Source organism: Canis aureus, chromosome 36 (assembly GCF_053574225.1).
Source record: "Canis aureus isolate CA01 chromosome 36, VMU_Caureus_v.1.0, whole genome shotgun sequence".
NCBI classification, from domain to species: Eukaryota; Metazoa; Chordata; class Mammalia; order Carnivora; family Canidae; genus Canis; species Canis aureus.
The window spans coordinates 19,131,276-19,153,626 of record NC_135646.1 but is presented as its reverse complement, the minus strand read 5'-3'; the positions used below and the strand labels follow the sequence as shown (position 1 = coordinate 19,153,626).

Here is a 22,351-nt window from a genome sequence, read left to right as displayed (position 1 = left end):
TTCATTTTTAAGTTATGTGAAGATTTTAAAAGATTTCCTTTTAGGACTACTTATAGAATGCTAAACCAATACTTCCCAGCTACTATGTCTAGGTACGCTGTCACTTTCAGATTACTTGGAAATATGTCATAATTTGTAACTAGTGCCAGCATTTACATGTAACTTATATTTATTTTTGTGTATACATTTGACTGAACTCAAGGTTATTGCTTTAACTACCTCTCAGTCACTAATTTGCAGTCTCTTAAAGCAAAAGAAAGCAATGGAAGTACCAGTGGTATACTGGCAACTAGACATACCTTTACTAATGGGTAGATATGTATGTACCATGTAAATAACAATGCATTAAAGTGAAAATATTGCTTTAAACTGTTAGCTGAAGTATTTATGGCCAAGTTTATAGTTTGAGTAGAAGAAATGAAAGATGGTTTTGATTAAAATAAAGATAATTACTAAGAAAAACTTTTAAGTTTCTTTCTGATTAATAAGAATATCCTTACGTTAATTATATGAAGAATGACATATCTCTTGTTTACCTGTTTCCCAAATTTTCTACAATGGGTATTTATTAATTTCATAATAAAAATTATGTTAAAGATTATAACTTCAGTTATAAGTTATACCACAGGTGAGCAACCATTTTACCTAAAATTAATCCCTCTTTTGTTTCCATTCTAGAGTTAATCTATGTCCTATTGTATGAAGGGTTATTTTAAAAGCACATTAAAGTCATTTTTTTTAGTCTAAAAAATGTTAGAGTTCCCATTCTCTTTGTAATTGTATTAAACTTTCTATACAAAGTGGTCATAAAGGTGATTTGTCTGAGGTAGGAGATAATGCAGAGGGTTATCTGAAGCTATGAAATAGAAGATCTATGGCATGAAGCATGGAAATAAATGTAAGAAACAGAATATAAGAAAGTATTTTCAACATTACTTTGGCTATTTGGGGTCTTTTCTGGTTCCATACAAATTTTAGGATTATTTGTTCTAGCTCTGTGAAAAAAGTTGATGGTATTTTGATAGGGATTGCATTGAATGTCTAGATTGCTCTAGGTAGCATAGACATTTTAATGATAATTGGTCTTCCCCATGAGCATGGAACATTTTTCTGTAACTTCCTCAATGTCTTTCTTTTTTTTTTTGTTTTTGTTTTTGTTTTCGTTTTTTTTCCTCAATGTCTTTCATGAGTGTTCTATGGTTTTCTGAGTGTAGATCCTTTGTCTCTTTGGTTAGGTTTATTCCTAGGTATCTAAGCATTTTTTATGTAATTATAATGGGATTGACTCCTTAATTTCTCTTTCTTCTGTCTCATTGTTGGTACATAGAAATGCAACTGATTTCTGAACATTGATTTTATTTTTTTTAAAGATTTTATTTATTTATTCATGAGAGACATAGGCAGAGGGAGAAGCAGGCTCCATGCAGGGAGCCTGATGTGGGACTCGATCCCAGGACTCCAGGATCTCGTCCTGGGCCAAAGGCAGATGCTCAACTGCTGAGCCACCCAGGTGTCCCTGTGCATTGATTTTATAACCTGCCTCTTTGCTGAATTCCTGAGAGTTCTAGCAATTTGGGGGTGAAGTCTTTTGGGTTCTCAGCTGGTGGCATCACAATTCCAGACTTTAAATTGTATTACAAAGCTGTGATCATCAAGACAGTATGATACTGACACAAAAACAGATACATAGATCAATGGAACAGAATAGAGAACCTAGAAATGGAAAATCAACTCAGTGGTCAACTAATATCCAACAAAGCATGAAAGAGAATCCAATGGAAAAAAGTCTTTTCAACAAGTGGTATTGGGAAAATTGGACAGCTACATGCAGAAAAATGAAACTGGACTATTTCTTACACCATATATAAAAATAGACTCAATATGGATGAAAGACCTAAATGTGAGACAGGAATGCATCAAAATCCTAGAGGATAACACAGGCAACAATCTCTCCGACCTTGGCTGCAGCAACTTCTGACTAGAAATCTCCAAAGGTAAGGGAAACAAGGCAGAAACAAACTATTGGGACTTCATCAAGATAAAAAGCTTTGCACAGCAAAGGAAACAGTCAACAAAACCCAAAGACAATATATTGAATGAGAGAAAATATTGCAAATGTTTTATCAGATAAAGGCTAATATCCATAATCTACAAAGAATTTATCAATTTCAACCCCCAAAAAAGAAAACAAATCCAGTCAAGAAATCGGCAGAAGACATGAACAGACATTTCTCCAAAGAAGACCTACAAATGACCAACAGACTCATGAAAAAATGCTCGACATCACAAAGCATCAGGGAAATACAAATCAAAACTACAGTGAGATAGCATCTCATACCAGTCAGAATGGCAAAAATGAACAAGTCAGGAAATAATAGATGTTGAGGATGTGGAGAAAGGTGAACCCTCTTCAGCTGCTAATGGGAATGCAAGCTGGTGGAGCCAGTCTGGAAAACAGTATGTAAGTTCCTAAAAAAAATTGAAAATAGAGCTACCCTATGACCCAGTAATTGCACTACTAGGTATTTACCCAAAGATACAAATGTAGTAATCCAAAGGGGCACCTGCACCCTAATGTTTGTAGCAGCAATGTCCAAAATAGCCAAACTATGGAAAGAGCTCAGATGTCCATTGACAGATGAATGGATAAAGATGTGGTGTGTATATATGTACACACACACACACACACAAACACACAGAGTGGAATACTACTCAGCTATCAAAAAATGAAATCGTGCATTTGCAAGGATATGGATGGAACTAGAGGATATTATGCTAAGTGAAATAAGTCAATCAGAGAAAGACAATTATGATTATGATCCTACCTATATGTGGAATTTAAGAAACAAAACAGAGGATCATGGGGGAAGGGAGGGAAAAATAAAACAAGACAAAATCGGAGAGGGAGACAAACCATAAGAGACTCTTAATCATAGGAAGCAAACTAAGGGTTGCTGGAGGGGAGAGGGTGGGAGGATGGGGTAACTGAGTGATAAACATTAAGGAGGGCACGTGATATAATGAGCACTGGGTGTTATATAAGACTAGTGGATCACTGACCTCTAACTCTGAAAGTAAGAATACCCTATATGTTAATCAATTGAATTTAAATTCAAAAATAATTTTAAAAAATAAAGTTTAGGAAAGATCTATGAAAAAACAAAGAATGAAACTAGACTGTTTTCTAACACCATACACAAAGATAAATTAAAAATAGATTGAAGACCTAAATGTGAGACTCAACACCATAAAACTCCTAGAAGAGAGCACAAATAACTCTGACATAGGTTGTAGCAACTTTTTTCTAATTAGATCCCCTGAGGCAAGGGAAACAAAAGCAGAAATAAAGTATTGGGACTTCATCAAAATAAAAAGCTCTGCACAGTGATGGAAACAATCAGCAAAACTAAAAGGCAACCTTCAGGATGGGAGAAGATATTTGCAAATGACATACCTGATAAAGGGTTAGTATCCAAAATATTTAAAGAACTTATAAAACTCAATACCCCAAGAAACCAATTAAAAAATGGGCAGAAGACACAAACAGACATTTCTCCAAAGAAGACATACATATGGCCGACAGACACATGAAAAGATCAATATCCTGATCATCAGGGAAACGCAAATCTAAACTACAATGAGATTCCACCTCATACCTGTCAGAATGGCTAAAATCAACAACATAGGAAACAACAGTGTTTGCAAGAATGTGGAGAAAAAGGAACCCTCCTCATGCACTGTTGGTGGGAATGAAAACTGATATAGCCACTGGGGAAAAAAGTATGGAGTTTCCTCAAAAAGTTACAAATAGAGCTACCCTATAATCCAGCAATTGCACTACTGGATATTTAACCAAATACAAAGACACTAATTCAAAGGGATACATGCACCCCTGTATTCATAGCAGCATTTTTTACATCAGCCAAATTTTGGAAACAGCCCAAGTATCTATCTACTGATGAATGGATTAAGAAGAATGAGGTATAGATACAATGGAATATTATTCAGCCATTAAAAAAATAAAATCCTGGGGATCCCTGGGTGGCTTAGCAGTTTGGCGCCTGCCTTCGGCCTAGGGCGTGATCCTGGAGTACTGGAATCAAGTCCCACATCAGGCTCCCTGCATGGATTCTGCTTCTCCCTCTGCCTGTGTCTCTACCTCTCTCTCTCTCTCTCTCTCTCTCTCTCTGTCTCTCATGAATAAATAAAATATTTTTTTAAAAAAATTAAATCTTGCCATTTGCAACAACATGGATGGAGTTACTATAAAGCTAAGCAAATAAGTCAGTCAAAGACAAATTTCACTTACATTAAACTAAATTTCACTTAAGTCAGTCAAAGACAAATTTCACTTAAAAGTGGAATTGAAGAAACACAACAAAAAAAAACACAACAAAAAGAAACAAAACAAATGAACAAAGAGGGAAAAAAAGAGACAAACCAAGAAACAGACTCCTAACTATTGAGAACAAACTAGTCGTTACCAGAAGGGGAAGTGGGTGAGGAAAAAGGTAAAATAGATAATGGGGATTAAGGAGTGCCCTTATCATGATGAACACTGCGTGATTTATGGGATTGTTGAACCAGTATACCTGGAACTAATGTAACATTGTATGCTAACTGGAATTAAAATAAACATTTTAAAAGGCAGTGATGTTTTGGGAAATATAGTGGAAATTTCGGGGGGTTTTGTTTAATAGACCATTTTTTAGAGTAACTTTAGGTTCAAAACAAAACTGAGCAGAATGTATAGAGATTTCTCATAAAGCCCTTGCCCCTATACATGCATGGCCTTCCCCATTTTCAACATCTCCCACCAAATGGAGCTTTTTTTAAGGATATTTCTTTCAATCAATTTTGTTTATGTAGAAGTTATGAAGGAAGTAGTAAAGATTCTGTAGTGACTGAATCTGCAATAGATGAAGAGGTTTTCAAGTGAAACAGGGATGGCATTTTGGATTTATTACATATATTGTACAGCACACAAAGAGCCTAGTAAATATGACTACTTATTAGCCATGATTTTCTGATAATGTCAATGCCTGCCTCAAATAGAATGCTTATTTCAACAGATGACTTTTCAAAACTATTTGTTTCCATTATAAGATTAAAAGTAACTTCTTTTAGAATAGTAAAAGTAATATATGTCATGATTATCAAATTACATGAACTGAAAATATTTTTTTAGGTACCAGATAGAATTAGCTATGGAAAGAGAAAATGAAGGAGATTCTTCTCCATTGTACATAGAAAACATATTTTCAAAATTAAGAGGATATTCCACAGATCATTCTTAATTATGAATTTTTTGTATGATTGAATAAATTATAAATATATGTGTTTTGTTTGGATTTAGTTGTAACCACAGCAATATTTCTTATTTTCTAAGAATGAATGGAATATTTTTTACAAATACTTAATCTCATTTGAGGAGTAAAGGATTTAAAACCATATTATTGCTGTTACTTTTTAAAGTCCAGCAGTATTTTTTGTATTGTTTTAGTCTTTTTTTTTAGGTTAAGTAACATCATTAGATAATGGAAAGCAATACAGAGTAGTTTGAATTGGGTTTGAATTTCAACTCACCACTGTATAACCCTGTGTTATCTTGCATAAGTTGTGTAACCTCTTGTGACAATATCCTCAAGTATAAAATGTGTTTACTTCATATACATGTGATAAAGATTAAGTACGGTAATGCATGGAAAGTCCTCCCACTTAGTATGCACTCAACAAATGTAAAGCAGTTACCATCATCAGAGTTTACAGTTGCTTTCTCATGATGAGGTGATAAGAGGTATAGCAAGATATTTTTATCTTAAGAAACTTGATAAGGGAGGGTAACAATTACTTACTCTTAATTTCTGGGAAATGTTTATGTATTTAAAGCATCTACTTTGTTGAAGTTTTTTTCAAATTTAATTTTTTTCAAATGACCCTCTTAAAACTAGGACTACAGTCTCTGTCAGGCATCAGTCATGTTTTCATGCATAGTATAAAGGCAGTCTTGGAAAGTAGAATGGTTACAAAGAGTTACTTGAGGGAGAACTGAGAATAACAGGCTTTGGGTAAAACAGTAACTTTCAATAGAAGAGTAGTAGGGTAGGTAATAAAGTTTACAAGGTGTCTGAAAAGCCTGGAAATACAGGATAAACTTATTTTCAAATAATATATTAATTTTCTTCTCTTTTTTTTTTTTTTTAAGATTTTTTAATTCATGAGAGACACACAGAGAAAGGCAGAGACATAGGCAGAGGGAGAAGCAGGCTCCCTGTGGGAAGCCCCATGTGGGACTCGATCCTAGGCTCACACCCTGAGCCAAAGGCAGACGCTCAACTGCTGAGCCACCCAGGCATCCCTAGCTTTATTTTCAAATAATAGGCTCAAAATGTTTTTCTTCAGATACCGTTTTAGTTGACAGTCCTCTAAATTTAAGGCAATGGATTCAATTGTTAAACTGAAGGGAAAAAAGGAAATAATAAACATATGATTTTTCTTATATTTTCAGAATTTGGGGGTATTTCATGGTATTCCTTATGGACCATGACAGGATATATATAAATTCATAGATATAAAAATAAATTCTGTTTAATTAGATATCTAACTAGGTACAGTTTTTAAACTAATGAAAGTGACTTAAAATATGGAATAAATGATTACCATACAAATAATTCAGACATAGGGATATCATACAGTAAGTAGAAAAAGAGTAAATATGTTTAGTCCAGTCAGAGCCTTGTTCACATTACTAAGTAATTAGGCCTCATACATGTATAATGATTAATACCATAAGTGGTTAAGATTATAGGAACTAGGACCAAACTGCCTGTTTTGAATCCTAGCTTTACCACTTACCAGTTCTGAAACTTTGGATAAAATTTTTTATGTTCCTCAGTATTTTCATTTACAAAATGATGGAAATAATAGGATCTACCATATAGATAGGTATCTCTTCTATTAAATCCTTGTTGGCTTATGTATCTGATTTCTTTTTTAATGCTTCCAAGATGATTGTTGCTAATCCATCAGAAAATGGAGAGGTGCTCCGTGTAATTCCATCTACCCAGACAGGAATGGCACAAGTGATTATACCTCAGGGGCAGCTTGCGGATGTGAATAGTACTCGGGGTGAGTAATCATGAGATACAGGGGATTTGAGAATTTTTAAAGAACAGATGTATATTTCAGAAAATCACCTCATGAAACTCGGCTAAAATTGATCTCTTTGGGTAAGATTGTGAACTGAATAATTAGAAAAACGTTTTTTTAGCTCAAATAAATTTCATTTTTCAACTCCTGTCTAGGTTAGCTGTCTATTTCATTTTGGAATTCAATGAAGCTGGTTGACTCTTGCTTCCTCCCAAATCACCAGTGAGCATAAAATAAATTCTTCTCGATTATAATAACAGCAATAATAACAGCAACAATAACAAGAATATAGTGCTAATAGCTACTGGAGAAATTTTTACATTTGTATTTTTATCCATATTATTGTTAGCCATGTGACTCATTACTCTTGTATTTAACTATTCTTTGCATCCTCTTTGCTCTTTTCCTCTTACCTTTTTTCCTTCAGATTCAGAAAGGAGAATCATGCTCTTCATTTTTTATTCTTTTCCTTATCTATTTGATAATATTCCTGTTCTCTTTTTTTGCTTCCTTTCCTTGTCCATGTGTTTCAGTCCCTTTTCTAACGCCATAGCCACACTGTTTAATCGTTCATTCAGAGCTAATGACTTAAGAGTAGACAGTTTTACCTTAGTGATATGATTCTTTGTTAGCAGTTAAAAAGTAAGGAAAAAACAATTTGCAGACAAAATGATAAACTTGGCATAGAAATGAAAAAGAGTTTTACATATTCCTATTATATTATGAAGCTATTAACATAACAATTCTACTTTGATATCCTGTCTATTCGATATAAGCTTCAAAAACTTAATTATAAAATTTTAGTAGACAGTATTATAATCTGAAATGAAACAAGTTTATTAGAGAAATTTTTAATAAAGCATTATAAGTTTTGCTGTCTTTATCTTTAGAACATATCTTGCCTTTCCTACTTCAAATGTATGAGCTCTAGTTAGTTATATTCTCATGGTCTAATTCAAGATATTGATGTTGCTTTGTTCTTGTTATTGCTGCTCAGATGTCTCTGAAGAGAAATCCAGTGATAGAAGTTTACCAACTGTAAGAGTAGATGTTCTAGCAGACAGTACCAGTAATTACACTCTTCATTCACAAGCATCCGTCACATTGCCCAAAAAGACAGTGGCGAGGTGAGTCAGTGGGAAAGAGGAGTTCATGTTTTGAAATCATCATAGAAATCTTTTTTTAAATTATCACATGTAAATTGGGCTGACTATAGAAAAAATCAGAAATTCAGGAAATAGAATAAACTATCATCAAATTATTAAGTATCTTTAATAATTTTAATGGTATCTTGGCAAGTAGGAGACTATCCCTGAGTGCTACTTTTCTTCAGTGACACCTGTTATCTTTTGAAGCAATTTGAAAACATCTGAGACTGGGACACCTGGGTGGTTCAGCGGCTGAGCATCTGCCATCAACTCAGGGCATGATCTGGGGATCTGGGATCATCAAGTCCCACATTGGGCTCCTTACAGGGAGCCTGCTTCTCCCTCTGCCTATGTCTCTGCCTCTCATAAGTAAATAATAAAAATCTTAAAAAAAAAAACAAAAGAAAACATCTGAGACTAATAGCATTTTTAGAATAAAGAAATGTCCATTCTAGTTCCTAAAATGTTTAATGGTTCATCATCTTTTTATGCATTTAATTCCTCTGTGGTGTAAAATATTAAATGTTTTTTGTTAACATGTTTCTGTTTTTATTTTTGACAATACTGTTTATAATAATTTAGGCAACTATAGACATAAGTTTTGTATTATTTACATTCTTTTAACTATTGGTGACAATATTTAAAAATTAACACAATATATATGACATTTAGTCTTAGAGCTTGCCATAAAATCAAGTTAACTCTTAACAAGTCACTTGAAGATGTTTATTGGCTCATTTTTTTGTCAAATGAAAAACAATTATATAATGAGAAGACTACAAAATAAGGTTTAAGAGAGATATATAAAGCACTTAAATTTGTTGGGGTTATAGATATTTGGAGGAAGAAACTTAGGCCTTTACTTTAGCAGTTAATAAAATAGTGATGTTTAAAGAAAATTATAATTAATACACTGATCAATTGTATTGTTATTATTTCTTCTTTTGTTTTAAGCTTTTGTTTTTATTTTTTAAAGATTTTATTTATTTTTTCATGAGAGACACAGAGAGAGAGGCAGAGACACAGGCAGGGGGAGAAGCAGGCTCCGTATGAGGAGCCTGATATAGGACTTGATCCTGGGACTCTGGAATCATGCCCTGGGTAGAAGGCAGACGCTCAACTGCCAAGCCACCCAGGCATCCCTTGTTTTTTAGTAAACTCTACACCCACCTTGGGGCTTGAACTCATGACTCCCAAGATCAAGAGTCACATGCTCTTCCAACTGAGCCAGCCAGGCACGACTATTATTATAGTTTCTTATTGGTAACCTCAGTATATTGTCTTTAACATTGGATAATGAGATAAAACAATTGAATGTCATATGTGTGTTTGTGTGTGTAACTTGTGATATATATTTATTTATATTCCTCCCTTGTCCCAGAATGCTTGAAGAACCCTTTCTGGCTCCTCTCCAGCCACTTTCTTCTAACACACCTATGTGGGCCTGCCGTCTTAGGAGCTGTGAGGTGAGTTAAAAATAAACCTTACCTAGATTCACTAAATTGATAATAACTATAATGCATCCCAAAATGTCCTCTTTTAAGCACAACTTAGAGACTATATCTGTAATACCTTGTTCATGTTTATGCTAACTCTGATCTCATCTATTCTTTTATTCCATAGAGATTGTAGGCTCTGTTAAAACAGAGATCATATAAATCCCTTAGTGCTTTACTATCATTTTTTTCTCTTACAACTCTTCTATAAAACTTCACTATCATGTTTTCTGGTTTTTATCTGTTTATTTGACCATTCCTTCTACTTCTTTGTTTGAACTTATTTCTTTTTATATTCTCAGTGGAAATTCTTTAAGTTTTACTGTTTGACCTTGCCTTATTTCTCTACATTTTATCCCTTGGATAGCTGATCAACTTTGTTAACTTTCAATTCTCACTTTTATAAAAATGATTTCCAAATCTATATCACTGGTTCTTTTATTATCCCTTTGCTCTTGCCCCAGATCTCCAGCTACTACTGAAGTTTTACTTGAATTTCAACTCAAATTTACCATATGCTAAACAAATTACCATGTCACAACTAGCTCTACTTCCTAAATTCCTTGTCTTTTTAATTCTTTGGTATTTATTATCATTACTTTTCTTAATTATTTGATTAATTATTTATTCATTATTACATAGCATTGAGCAGGGGAAGGAGCAGAGGGAGAGGGAGAAAGAGAATCTCAGACACTCCCTGCTGAGGATGGAGCCATCTCGGGGCTCAATCCTATGACCCTGAGATTAGGACCTGAACTGAAATAAGAGTTGGATACTCAAGTGACTGAGCCACTCTGGTACCCCTGATGAGAGTTTTTAAAATCGTTGTTATAAACTTGACAGAATTCTATAAACATTAAAGCATTAGCAATTATATGGCCAAAACACATTGCTTTACAATCATGTGCATTGTGTGGTTTACCTAATGTTACAAATCTTATAAGAAACTACTTAAAACTGTCCAGCAGAATGGATCATCACCAGTGAAGGATTCTTTCTTCTCTCCTAAGCTATATCAGTAGTGAAAAACAATTTTGGTTAATGGCTAAAGGAGTGTTTTCTGCATTTTGTTTCAAAATATTGTTTAATAGGGGTGTCTGGTTGGCTCAGTCCGTTGAGTGTTTGACTTTGGCTCAAGTCATGATGTCTGGGTCCTGGGATTGAGCCCTGCATTGATCTCCACACTCAGTGGGGAGTCTGCTTGTCCCTATTCCTCTCCCTCTGCCCTCTCCTCTGCTTGTGCTCTTTCTCTCAAATAATGTCTTTAAAATATGTATATATATAGGGGCGGGCAAAAAAAAATAATAATAAAATAAAATATGTATATATATATTGTTTAATAATCCTTTTTACTTTTTGACTTTTATGTTTTTCCATAAGCATTTTTTAGGTTTGACTAATATGTACTAATTGGATAACTTTTAAAATTGTGTTAAACTTTTATCTCCTAGCCCCGGTGGCATAGCAGTTTGATGCTGCATGCAGCCTGGGGTGTGATCCTGGAGACCCGGGATCGAGTCCCACGTCGGGCATCCCTGCATGGAGCCTGTTTCTCCTCTGCCTGTGTCTCTGCCTCTCTCTCTCTCTCTGAATAAATAAAATCTTAAAATTAAAAAAAAAAAAAAAAAAAAAAAAAAAAAAAAAAAAAAACTTTTATCTCCTGACAGATGCCTGGTTATATTGTACTAATTCTAGAATTTTTCTTGTCATTGACAACATTATAAACTGTATTCATTTTATTTATTACAAAATGTTATAGCTGGACTTTATGTTTCTTTTTTTTTTTTAAATTTGAGCTCAAAAGCTCAAGTTTTATTTTATTTATTTATTTTTTTAATTTTTATTTATTTATGATAGTCACACACACAGAGAGAGAGAGGCAGAGACACAGGCAGAGGGAGAAGCAGGCTCCATGCACCGGGAGTCCGACGTGGGATTCGATCCCGGGTCTCCAGGATCGCGCCCTGGGCCAAAGGCAGGCGCCAAACCGCTGCGCCATCCAGGGATCCCTGGACTTTATGTTTCTACTTTTGTTTGTAATCAATGTTTTGTGTTTTTTTGTTTTGTTTTTTAAAGATTTTATTTATTTATTAATGAGAGACACAGAGAGAGAGAGAGGCAGAGACACAGGCAGAGGGAGAAGCAGGCTCCATGCAGGGAGCCTGATGTGGAACTCGATCCTGGGTCTCCAGGATCACACCCTGGGCTGAAAGCAGGCGCTAAACAGCTGAGCCACCCAGGGATCCTCGTGTAATCAATATTTTGATGAAGAAATATCTAGGCTAGAAAGAAATGTGTAAGCCTAGGAATTTTTATTTTTGTTAGGAGAAATTGGAGATAATGTATTGCTTGGCATCAGGTTATCTCTTCTTAATGTGGCCCAAAGTGCAGCCACAACAGTATTTTGATACCTTCGTTCTTGTTAAATGTATTCTTGCAGGGTGAAATATTTAATAAATAAAGAAGAGAAGATTTCTAGTCCCACATCTCTGCTCTTATTCCCTTTAATGGGAAACACACTTGGAGTCAGTTTTGGGTCTGTCTGCATTTTACTGTAGAAATCACAGTTAATAGATTTTTCTCTATTGGTATAGAAAAAGCTTCCACTCTTGTTAATACCAATTTTTTTTTACATAATTTATTTATACCTTCCTTGTTTGAGGAAGAATGAAAACAGCTTACAAAAATACATAAAATATATTAGCAAGGTAGAAATTAAAATGGGAACTAAAGAATAAAGAAAAATAATAATGTAACCATAAAATGGAAGTTTATCTTAATGAACTGTATGTACACACATGTATGTATGTCCACATACACACACACTTGTCTATAAGCAACTATATTTCAAAAAGAAGCAACTCAGTTATTCTGTGTCCATTAGATAAAAGTAATTAAGTTAATTTCCATAAAATAAAACCATTAAAAAAATAAAACCATTAACTATTTTTGGTACTAAATTCAAACAATTTTCTCTCAGAGAAGGATCTTCTTAAAAAGAATTTTAATAAGCAAATTCTTTGATATCACTTAGGAGATACTAACACAATTTTCATAGGCTTTCAAAAAGATACATGTCTTATCAAAATTAATTTCAGGGCAGCCCGGGTGGCTCAGCGGTTTAGCGCCACCTTCAGCCCAGGGCGTGATCCTGGAGACCTGGGATCGAGTCCTATGTCAGGCTCCCTGCATGGAGCCTGCTTCTCCCTCTGCCTGTCTCTGCCCCCTCTCTCTCTCTTTGTGTGTCTCATGAATAAATAAATAAAATCTGAAAAAAAAATTTAATTTCAGCAAAAGAAAGGTAACCTAGTTAGTTACCTGTGGCTAGTTTTATGCTGACCTGATCGGATCCAGAGTTAGAACTTAAATATAAGGAAGAATGGGTATATAATGTGTTCCTCAAACCATTTTCCCTAAATATTATTTTTCAAGCAAAATTTTGATACTGATGATATGGCCATGAGTTTGACATTATGTTCTCTAACAAATATTTAGAGAATATCTATTTGATAATGCTGGCTGAAAGTGGATCAGATATACTGATTGTAATAAGTCATTGATAGCAGAGAGAATGACATTCTCTTTTGAAAACTGATGAGCTTTTATCTTGGATAACCACTTCATTGAATTTTTTTGTACAATGAAACATATTTGCTAATAATTTTGTTATTTAATTTCTACTTCATTCAGAAAATTGGAGATTCATACCGTGGCTATTGTGTAAGTGAGACTGAATTAGAAAGTGTCCTAACATTTCATAAGCAGCAAACACAGAGTGTTTGGGGGACCCGCCAATCTCCAAGCCCAGCAAAGCCAGCTACACGCTTGATGTGGAAATCTCAGTATGTCCCATATGATGGAATTCCATTTGTCAATGCAGGTACTTTTTAAAAGAATTATTAAAAAAAAAAAAAAAGAATTATTTTAAAAGGTTCAGCACAGCCATGATCCTTTGTGAAAATGTTGTTTTCCTAAAAATTTTGCACCAAATTTTCATTTTTGTGGATGATAACTGAATGTTAATTGATGAAAATGCATATTAAACTAAAAAGAAAATTGAAGTAAATATGACCAATTATTTTGTTGTGAAATTGTATTTTAGTGTATTAGAATAAATAATACTTAGATATTATGCAGATAAATAGAAAATAAAAATATTAATGGAGCCAATGTTATTAATCTAAATATGTATATCTGTTAGGTGTTTTTTTTTTTTTTTTTATTGAGTCCAGATAGTCTCTTGTCTCTTGATTCATCTTGTGGGACAAATTTATTTATTTATTTATTTATTTAGTTAGTTAGTTAGTTAGTTATTTTTGTGGGACAAATTTATATTCATTTTCTATAGCTTATAGTTTATGACTCTGGAGTTACTGTATAGAATTTGTATGCAATCTGGGGTTGTGTTATAAAGATTTCCAATATTAGGATTCTCCAGCATCAGATGTCCTACATATACTATTCTGAAATATTGGGCTAGTGTGTATTAAAGTGATAGAGTTTGTGAAGTTTTTTTAAGATTTTATTTTTAACTAATCTCTATATTCAATGTGGGGCTCAAACTCACAATACCCAGGTCAAGAGTTGCATGCTCCACTGACTAAGCCAGCAAGGCTCCCTTAAAGCAGCAGAGTTTCAAACAATTTCCAGAATTTCACCGTAGGGCCAGTTATACATGAAAGAACATAAAGATAAGTGATTTATTTTAGGACTATGGGAATGCTGATTCAGCTGGAAGAGTTGCAGTCTTACCCTGGCCCTCTGAGGATATAAAAAAATATGTGAAGGAAGATGAAATAAATATAACCTCTTCTTTCTAGGTTTCATTAGTATCCTATAAAAGAAATGCAGCATTTTCCCCTTCCCTAGTTCTTTTTTTTTATTTTTTTTTATTTATTTTTATTTTTTTATTTTTTTATTTATTTATGATAGTCACAGAGAGAGAGAGAGGTAGAGACATAGGCAGAGGGAGAAGCAGGCTCCATGCACCGGGAGCCTGACGTGGGACTCGATCCCGGGTCTCCAGGATTGAGCCCTGGGCCAAAGGCAGGCGCCAAACCGCTGCGCCACCCAGGGATCCCCCCCTTCCCTAGTTCTAATTCCCATGTTAACTCTCCACAGGCAGCCACTACATAAATGTTGTGTGTATCTTTCCAGTCTATATTTTTATACTTTAACACACATATTTTATTTGTAATAATGTATTTTACTGTTTTGAATATTTTGAAAATTTCACAAATAGTAAACTATAGACATTGTTATGTAATTTTTCACTCACCTTGCTTTCTTGAAATCTATCCACATTGATACTTTTATAGATCTTAATTTAACCAGTACATAATATTCCAGCATATGACCAAACCACTATTTTTCTACTAATGATCATAGGGTGTTTCTAATTTTCAACATTATAAGGAATTCTGTAGTCAAACCTTAACAATATACATTTTCTGTTGAAAAGTTGTAAATAAAAAAAAAAAAAAGAAAAGTTGTAAATAAGTTGATAGTGTATGCATTTAAGTGGAATTGCTGAGTTGCAAAGTATGCCCATTTCGTCTTTACAAGATTATCTCAAATTGTTCTCTGAAGTGATTGTACAGGTCCAAAATCTCTAAAGATTTTGGGCCACTTGTATTTCAGAATTTTTGGAATGTTATACCATAATATTACAGAATACTTCCAGCAAATATTCTGTAGACCATATCACATAATCAAATACAGTAATACTTTTTGGATAGTAATACTAAGAGGAATAAATAAAAGACTATAAATAGCCCCATAAAGTTCAGGTCAAGTTTTGTAGTCTGATGGGTTCCCCAAAATTTTGTTTTCTGAACTTTTTAAATTTCAGAATTATACTTGAGGAATTGACAACTTGTACCAATTTTCACTTGTTTCAGCAATGTGTGAAAATTTCCCTTTCTTCATTTACCTTAGAGTTGCACTGTCAGACTTTAGAAATCTCTATATTCTGGAAATTTTCATATATATACATATATATCTCAAGTTAAAGGCAATATATAAAAATAATACATATATATATATGTCTCAAAGTAAAGGCAATAATATATGAAATCCCATGACTCCCCATCTATCCATCATCCAGCTTCAACAGCTATTAGCATATGGTCAATCTTACCTCATTTCCCTACCAACTTCTCCATTCCCCATCTCCAAGATAATTTTATAGCAAATTCCAGATATCCTATTGCTTTATCTATAATTACTAAAATATATTTTATATATTAAAGTATATATCTCTAAAAGATAAGAACTCTTTTATATATATATATATAAATCACATACTTTAAATGAATTAATGGTAATTTCTTAATGTCATAAAATGTCCAATGTTCAAATTTTTTTACTTATCAAATAATGCTATTTCCAGAGGTTTGTTCAAATTCACATCCAGGGTTCACAGATTACATTTGGTTAATTTATCTCTTAAATATCTTTTCATCTAAAATTATTTCTCCTCTTTTCCTCTAGGTAGTTTATCCTGTAGAGCTTGCCATATTCTGAGTTTAGCTGGTTTCATCTCTGTACTGTAGTTAACATGTTTTTTTAAAAATCTCCTATATTTCCTGTGAACTGTTAGATCTGGAGGCTTGATTAAATAAAGATTTAATCTCCATTAGTATTTTGCAAGAATACTTCATAGGTGTGCTATGTACTTGTTATTGCTACCTATGTGCAACACCTTTTTCTGATGTTAAGATTGATTGGTGGATTCAGTTATTTACGAACATTGTTAAATTTTTTATTTTTGCCAATCTGAAGAGTGTGAGATAGTATTTTATTGGTTAAATTTGCATTTCCATATTTACTAGTAAAGTTCAACATCTTTTTATTGTTCATGTAATATCTTTTTTTTTCATTCTGAATTGCCTATTCATAATCTTTACCAAGTTTTTGTTTTGTTCTTTATTTTTAAAAAATTATTTGTAGCTCTATATTCTGCATATTAATTCTTTGTTATATGTATTATAAAATACTGTTTTTCAACTTCTTTACCTTCTAGTGTCTTTTAAATTTAAGTATTTAAAATTTATATTTAAATTTTTTTAATTTAAAATTTTAATGTTGGCTTTATCAGCACTTTTATTTCTGATTGTTTCTTATTTTATATTTGAAAAGTTTCTGTACTTGACCTAGAATAGGGTATTTTTACTTACAGCCATAACTTATAGGGACACCTGGGTGGCTTAGTGGTTGAGCTTCTGCCTTTGGCCCAGGGCATGGTCCTGGAATCCTGGGATCGAGTTCCACGTCGGGCTTCCTGCATGGAGCCTGCTTCTCCCTCTGCCTGTGTCTCTGCCTTTCTCTCTCTCTGTCTCATGAATAAATAAATAAAATCTTTTTTTTAAAAAGCCATTACCTATATAGTTTTCACATTTACCTAATTATAGTCTATTGCTATGTAACAAATTACTCAAAACTTGATGACTGAAAACAACAAACATTTATCTCATGGTTTCTGAGTCAGGAATTAAGAGTGGCTTAGCAATGTGGTTCTGCCTCAGGTTCTGTCAGAAGAATGCAGTTAAGGTGTTGGCTTGAGCTAAATTCATTTCACCACTTGACTGGGGGAGGATCTGCTTCCTAGCTCACTCATGTGGCTTATTCCTTGTCACATGGGCCTCTCTACAGAGCTGCCTCACAGTAGACAGCAGAGTTCGCCCAGAGAAAGCAATTCAAGCAAGAGCAAAAGAGTGCCCAAGATGGAAGTCACAGTCTTTTTATAACCTTGTATCAAAAATAACATCTTGTCACTTCTGCCATATTCATTAGAAGTAAGTTAATAAGTCTATCCCATGCTCAGGGGGAGGGAATTACACAAGGACATGAGTACTAGGGGGTAGGGATCATTGGGGGCCATCTTAGAGGCTGGTTGTTACATTATTTTAGTCCCCCCTTATCCGCAGTTTCACTTTCCAAGGTTTCAGTTGCCTGTTCTCAACCACAGTCTGGAAGCAGATGATCTTCCTCCTGACATATTGTCAGAGGGTCAGTAGTAGCCTAATGCTACGTCACAATGCCTTCGTCATTCACCTCACTTCATCTCATCACATAGGCATTTTATCATCTCATATCATCACAAGAAGAAGAAGGGTGAGTACAGTACAATAAGATATTTTGAGAGAAAGAGAGACCTCATTCATGTAACTTTTATGACAGTATATTATTAGAATTGTTCTATTTTATTAGTTATTGTAGTGAATCTCTTCCTGTGCCTAATTTATTAAACTTCATCATAGGTATATAGGTGTAGGAAAAAACATAGTTTATATAGGGTTAAGTACTATCCATTGTTTCAGGCATTCACTGTGGGGCTTGGAATGTATCCCCCGCGGATAAGGGGGGACTACTGTATTCTAACAATACAAATAGAAATAAGGAAATAAATAATTATAAAAGGAAATAAAACTTCACATGACAATATTTACTAATAAATGTAGCTTTTGTAATTTCTATATAAAAGAGTAATAAAAATTTTATAATTAAAAAACATGTATGTAAATAATCAGTTAACATTCAGTAAATGTGGTATTTTCAGATTTCTTTCCCATAATGTACATTTGGTAAATGTAACTTTTGGTTACATTTTTACATTTAGTAAAAATAAACTTTTAAATTTGTGTGTTTATATTAGTAAGACTTACTGATGTTTTCTTTCCTTAAAGTTGTGTAACTGAAAGTGTAAATTTTAATATTGCCACCACCAAGTTATTTTTATTATAGTGTCCAGAACAGATGGATACTTAAATTAATATCAATAGTTGGTTTTGGCCCACAGGGAGTAGAGCCGTGGTAATGGAGTGTCAGTATGGGCCAAGGAGAAAAGGTTTCCAGTTAAAAAAAATCAGTGAACAAGAGAGCAGGTCTTGTCAGCTCTACAAAGCCACTTGTCCAGCCCGGTAAGCTTTATTTTTTTATTTCCTTTTTACTATGTATTTATTTTCTATTAAGTAGTATACACATTTTTATGAAGCTTAAACTGTGCCAATAAGCATACGTGAAATCTAAGTTTCCTTTTACTCCCACTCCCTATGTCTCCCTTTTTTTTTTTTTTTTTAGATTTTATTTATTTATTCATGATAGAGAGAGAGGGGCAGAGACACAGGCAGAGGGAGAGGCAGGCTCCATGCCTGCAGCCTGAGGCGGTACTCGATCCTGGGACTCCAGGATCACGTCCTGGGCCAAAGGCAGGAGCTAAACCACTGAGCCACCCAGGGATCCCCCCTATGTCCCTTTTTAAGGCAACATCTCTTACCAGCTTCTTAAAGATCTCTCCAAAGATATTCTGTGTATATATGCATACATATATATCCTCTTTTATACTCATAAATGTTGAAATCTCAGTAAAACTTACTAATATTTTCTCTCCTTAAAGTTAGGTAGTAGTATACCTTCTTTCTTGCTGTGAATTCGCATTGCTTTATTTCTATTCTGAATACCTATTATGGTTATTTACCGCACAACTATTTTGTTCATACTAGAATGAATGTAATGACATATACCACTCTATGCTTTGCTTTTTTTTTTCATTCCCAGTGTACCTAAAAACTGCCTCCATATCTGTACATAAAAGGACTGATTCCTTCTTTGTTTTTATTTTAGAAATAAATAAAATCTTTAAAAATATATATGTATATAATTGACAATAACTTTATATTAGTTTCGTGGTTCCTTCTTTTTGATAGCCATAAAATATTACATTTGTGGATGAATTGTCGTTTACTAAATTAGTCCTCTGATAGATATGTAGACTCTGAAAAATATTCTTTATTATTATATACGAAGTTGCAGTTAAGGGATTTCTGAGTGGCTCAGCAGTTTAGTGCCTGCCTTCAGCCCAGAGCGTGATCCTGGACTCCCAGGATCGAGTCTCGCATCAGGCTCCCTGCATGGAGCCTGCTTCTCCCTCTGCCTGTGTCTCTGCCTCTTTCTCTCTCTGTGTCTCCTGAATAAATAAATAACATCTTTTTTTTTTTTTAATGTTTTATTTATTTATGATAGTCACAGAGAGAGAGAGAGAGAGGGGCAGAGACACAGGCAGAGGGAGAAGCAGGCTCCATGCACCGGGAGCCCCATGTGGGATTCGATCCCGGGTCTCCAGGATCGCGCCCTGGGCCAAAGACAGGCGCTAAACCGCTGCGCCACCCAGGGATCCCAATAAATAACATCTTGAAAAAAAAAATTGCAGCTAATAACATTGTACCTATTTGTATACTTGTACAAGTATATCATTAGAATAAGTTTGTTGAAATTGCTAGGGCAAAGGTTATATTTTGAAAATATTGACAGGTGGGATCCCTGGGTGGCGCAGCGGTTTGGCGCCTGCCTTTGGCCCAGGGCGCAATACTGGAGACCCGGGATCGAATCCCACATCGGGCTCCCGGTGCATGGAGCCTGCTTCTCCCTCTGCCTATGTCTCTGCCTCTCTCTCTCTCTCTGTGTGACTATCATAAATAAATAAAAATTAAAAAAAATAAAATAAATAAAATAAAATATTGACAGGTATTATAAAGACAGTTGCTCTACAGAGAGATTTTACCAATAATATTCATACTAGCAATGTATGATATCAACACAATAAGTTTTAGATAGACGAGGACTATAGATTTGTCATTGCTTTGGGTTTTACATTTCAGAGAACTATTCATTGCTATCCAGTATGTATCCCTTGGGGCACTCCAGTTAAGCTTAGGAAATACACTGCCTGCCTCCAGGGAACTGATAGTTTCTTGACCTTTAGAGGTGAGTTTGGGAAATTCTGGTGCCATAAGGGTAGCCATGTTCTCATCATCTGACCGCTGTGTTTCTTCTGCCTTATCATCACTGGCTGAGAATGTTTTGGTGGATCTTCCCTTCCTGAAACTACCAGAGTTCCATTATCAAGTAAATAAATAATGCTTCACATTCTGAGGAAGTGGAAGAAACATTGGCTACCACATGGAGAACTGACAGTGCAGCACATGTTCCTTCATCCTCTAGCTGCCCCGACTACTGCCTCTCTCCCTCCTGCCAGCACCCTCCTGTAACCCACAGGCATGAGTTTTTTATGGCTTCCAGAAGAGTTGAGAAGAGGCAAATCCAGAAACAAAAGTTAATATACGGGATGCCTGGGTGGCTCAGCAGTTGAGCATTTGCCTTTCGCCCAGGGCATGATCCTGGAGTCCTGGGATTGAGTCCCTTATTGGGCTCTCTGCATGAAGCCTGCTTCTCCCTCTGCCTGTGTCTCTGCCTCTATGTAGCTCTCATGAATAAATAAATAAATCTATAAAAAAGTTAATATACATAAATATCCAGATATTTTTACTGATGTAATTATTGTTAATTTGCTAATATGCACGGAGAATATGGCTTCTTTTTTCTACATAATCCTCTGAATGCTTTGTAGTTTAATTGATTTTTCTCTAAACTTTAATGCTTAAACTTCTGCTTGGTAAGTTTGATTTTCTTGACATTATATATGAAAGAATTTCTTCTTGTAAACAGGATTTATATTAAAAAGGTACAGAAGTTTCCTGAATATGGAGTTCCTACAGACCCCAAAATTGACAAGAAAATAATCCGAATGGAGCAGGAAAAAGCTTTTAACATGCTAAAGAAGAACTTGGTAGATGCTGGTGGTGTTCTTAGGTATGACATTTATATAGTTATTTTATTTTTACAAATTAATTAGCTCCATTTACAAGAATGTTTTCTGTAAGAGAAATTATAATTGTTTTCTAATTACTTTATTAAGAATGTTTTTTATGGGCAGCCTGGGTGGCTCAGCAGTTTAGCGCTGCCTTCAGCCCAGGGCGAGATCCTGGAGACCCAGTATCGAGTCCCACGTTGGGCTCCCTGCATGGAGCCTGCTTCTCACTCTGCCTGTGTCTCTGCCTCTCTCTCTACCTGTGTCTTTCATGAATAAAGAAATAAAATATTTTTTAAAAAGAATGTTTTTTTATAAGGGAATTGTCTCCCTAGTGGTTCCCTAGGTATTAAAATTTGCCACTGTATAAACCGTTGTGTTTATCAGCCAAACGTTTGGATAATGCCTACTTAATAATTATGTATACCATATGGAAGATTTTCCCCAAAATGAAAAATGCATATTTAGCAACACATATCATTATATATTTCATACTTTGTTTCTGATACTTCTTAGGAGCCGAACTTACAGTCACCTGTATATTCTTTTTAACCCATCTTCGATTACTTATAGTAGCCAGAATTCTAAGCTCTACATAAAATTCTATTTTATACTTGTTGTGCTTCAGATTTTACATAAGAAGAAATACTAGCTTGCTTTCTTACTTTTCTTTATGTTAGTTCAGGTAAAGAACTTATAATGGGATTAAGTGCATGGATTATAGTTTTGGTAAAAAAAAAATTTGCTTTTTTTTTAAGTTTTATTTATTTATTCATGATAGACAGAGAGAGAGAGAGGCAGAGACACAGGCAGAGGGAGAAGCAGGCTCCATGCCGGGAGCCCGATGTGGGACCTGATCCCGGGACCCCAGGATCACGCCCTGAGCCAACGGCAGATGCTAAACTACTGAG

At 34.5% G+C, this 22,351-nt stretch overlaps 1 protein-coding gene across 12 annotated transcripts in view; it reads left to right on the top strand.

The window, feature by feature from the left end:
- Positions 1-22,351, top strand: part of CARF (calcium responsive transcription factor) — a 93,639-nt gene that overhangs the window by 17,806 nt on the left and 53,482 nt on the right. For all 12 annotated transcript variants that reach the window (XM_077885030.1, XM_077885031.1, XM_077885029.1 and 9 more), the window contains 6 exons: positions 7,008-7,128; positions 8,147-8,276; positions 9,679-9,763; positions 13,484-13,673; positions 18,594-18,714; positions 21,299-21,442. In XM_077885030.1, coding sequence (XP_077741156.1) covers positions 7,008-7,128; positions 8,147-8,276; positions 9,679-9,763; positions 13,484-13,673; positions 18,594-18,714; positions 21,299-21,442 — 791 coding nt within the window. The remainder of the gene's footprint in view (positions 1-7,007; positions 7,129-8,146; positions 8,277-9,678; positions 9,764-13,483; positions 13,674-18,593; positions 18,715-21,298; positions 21,443-22,351) is intronic.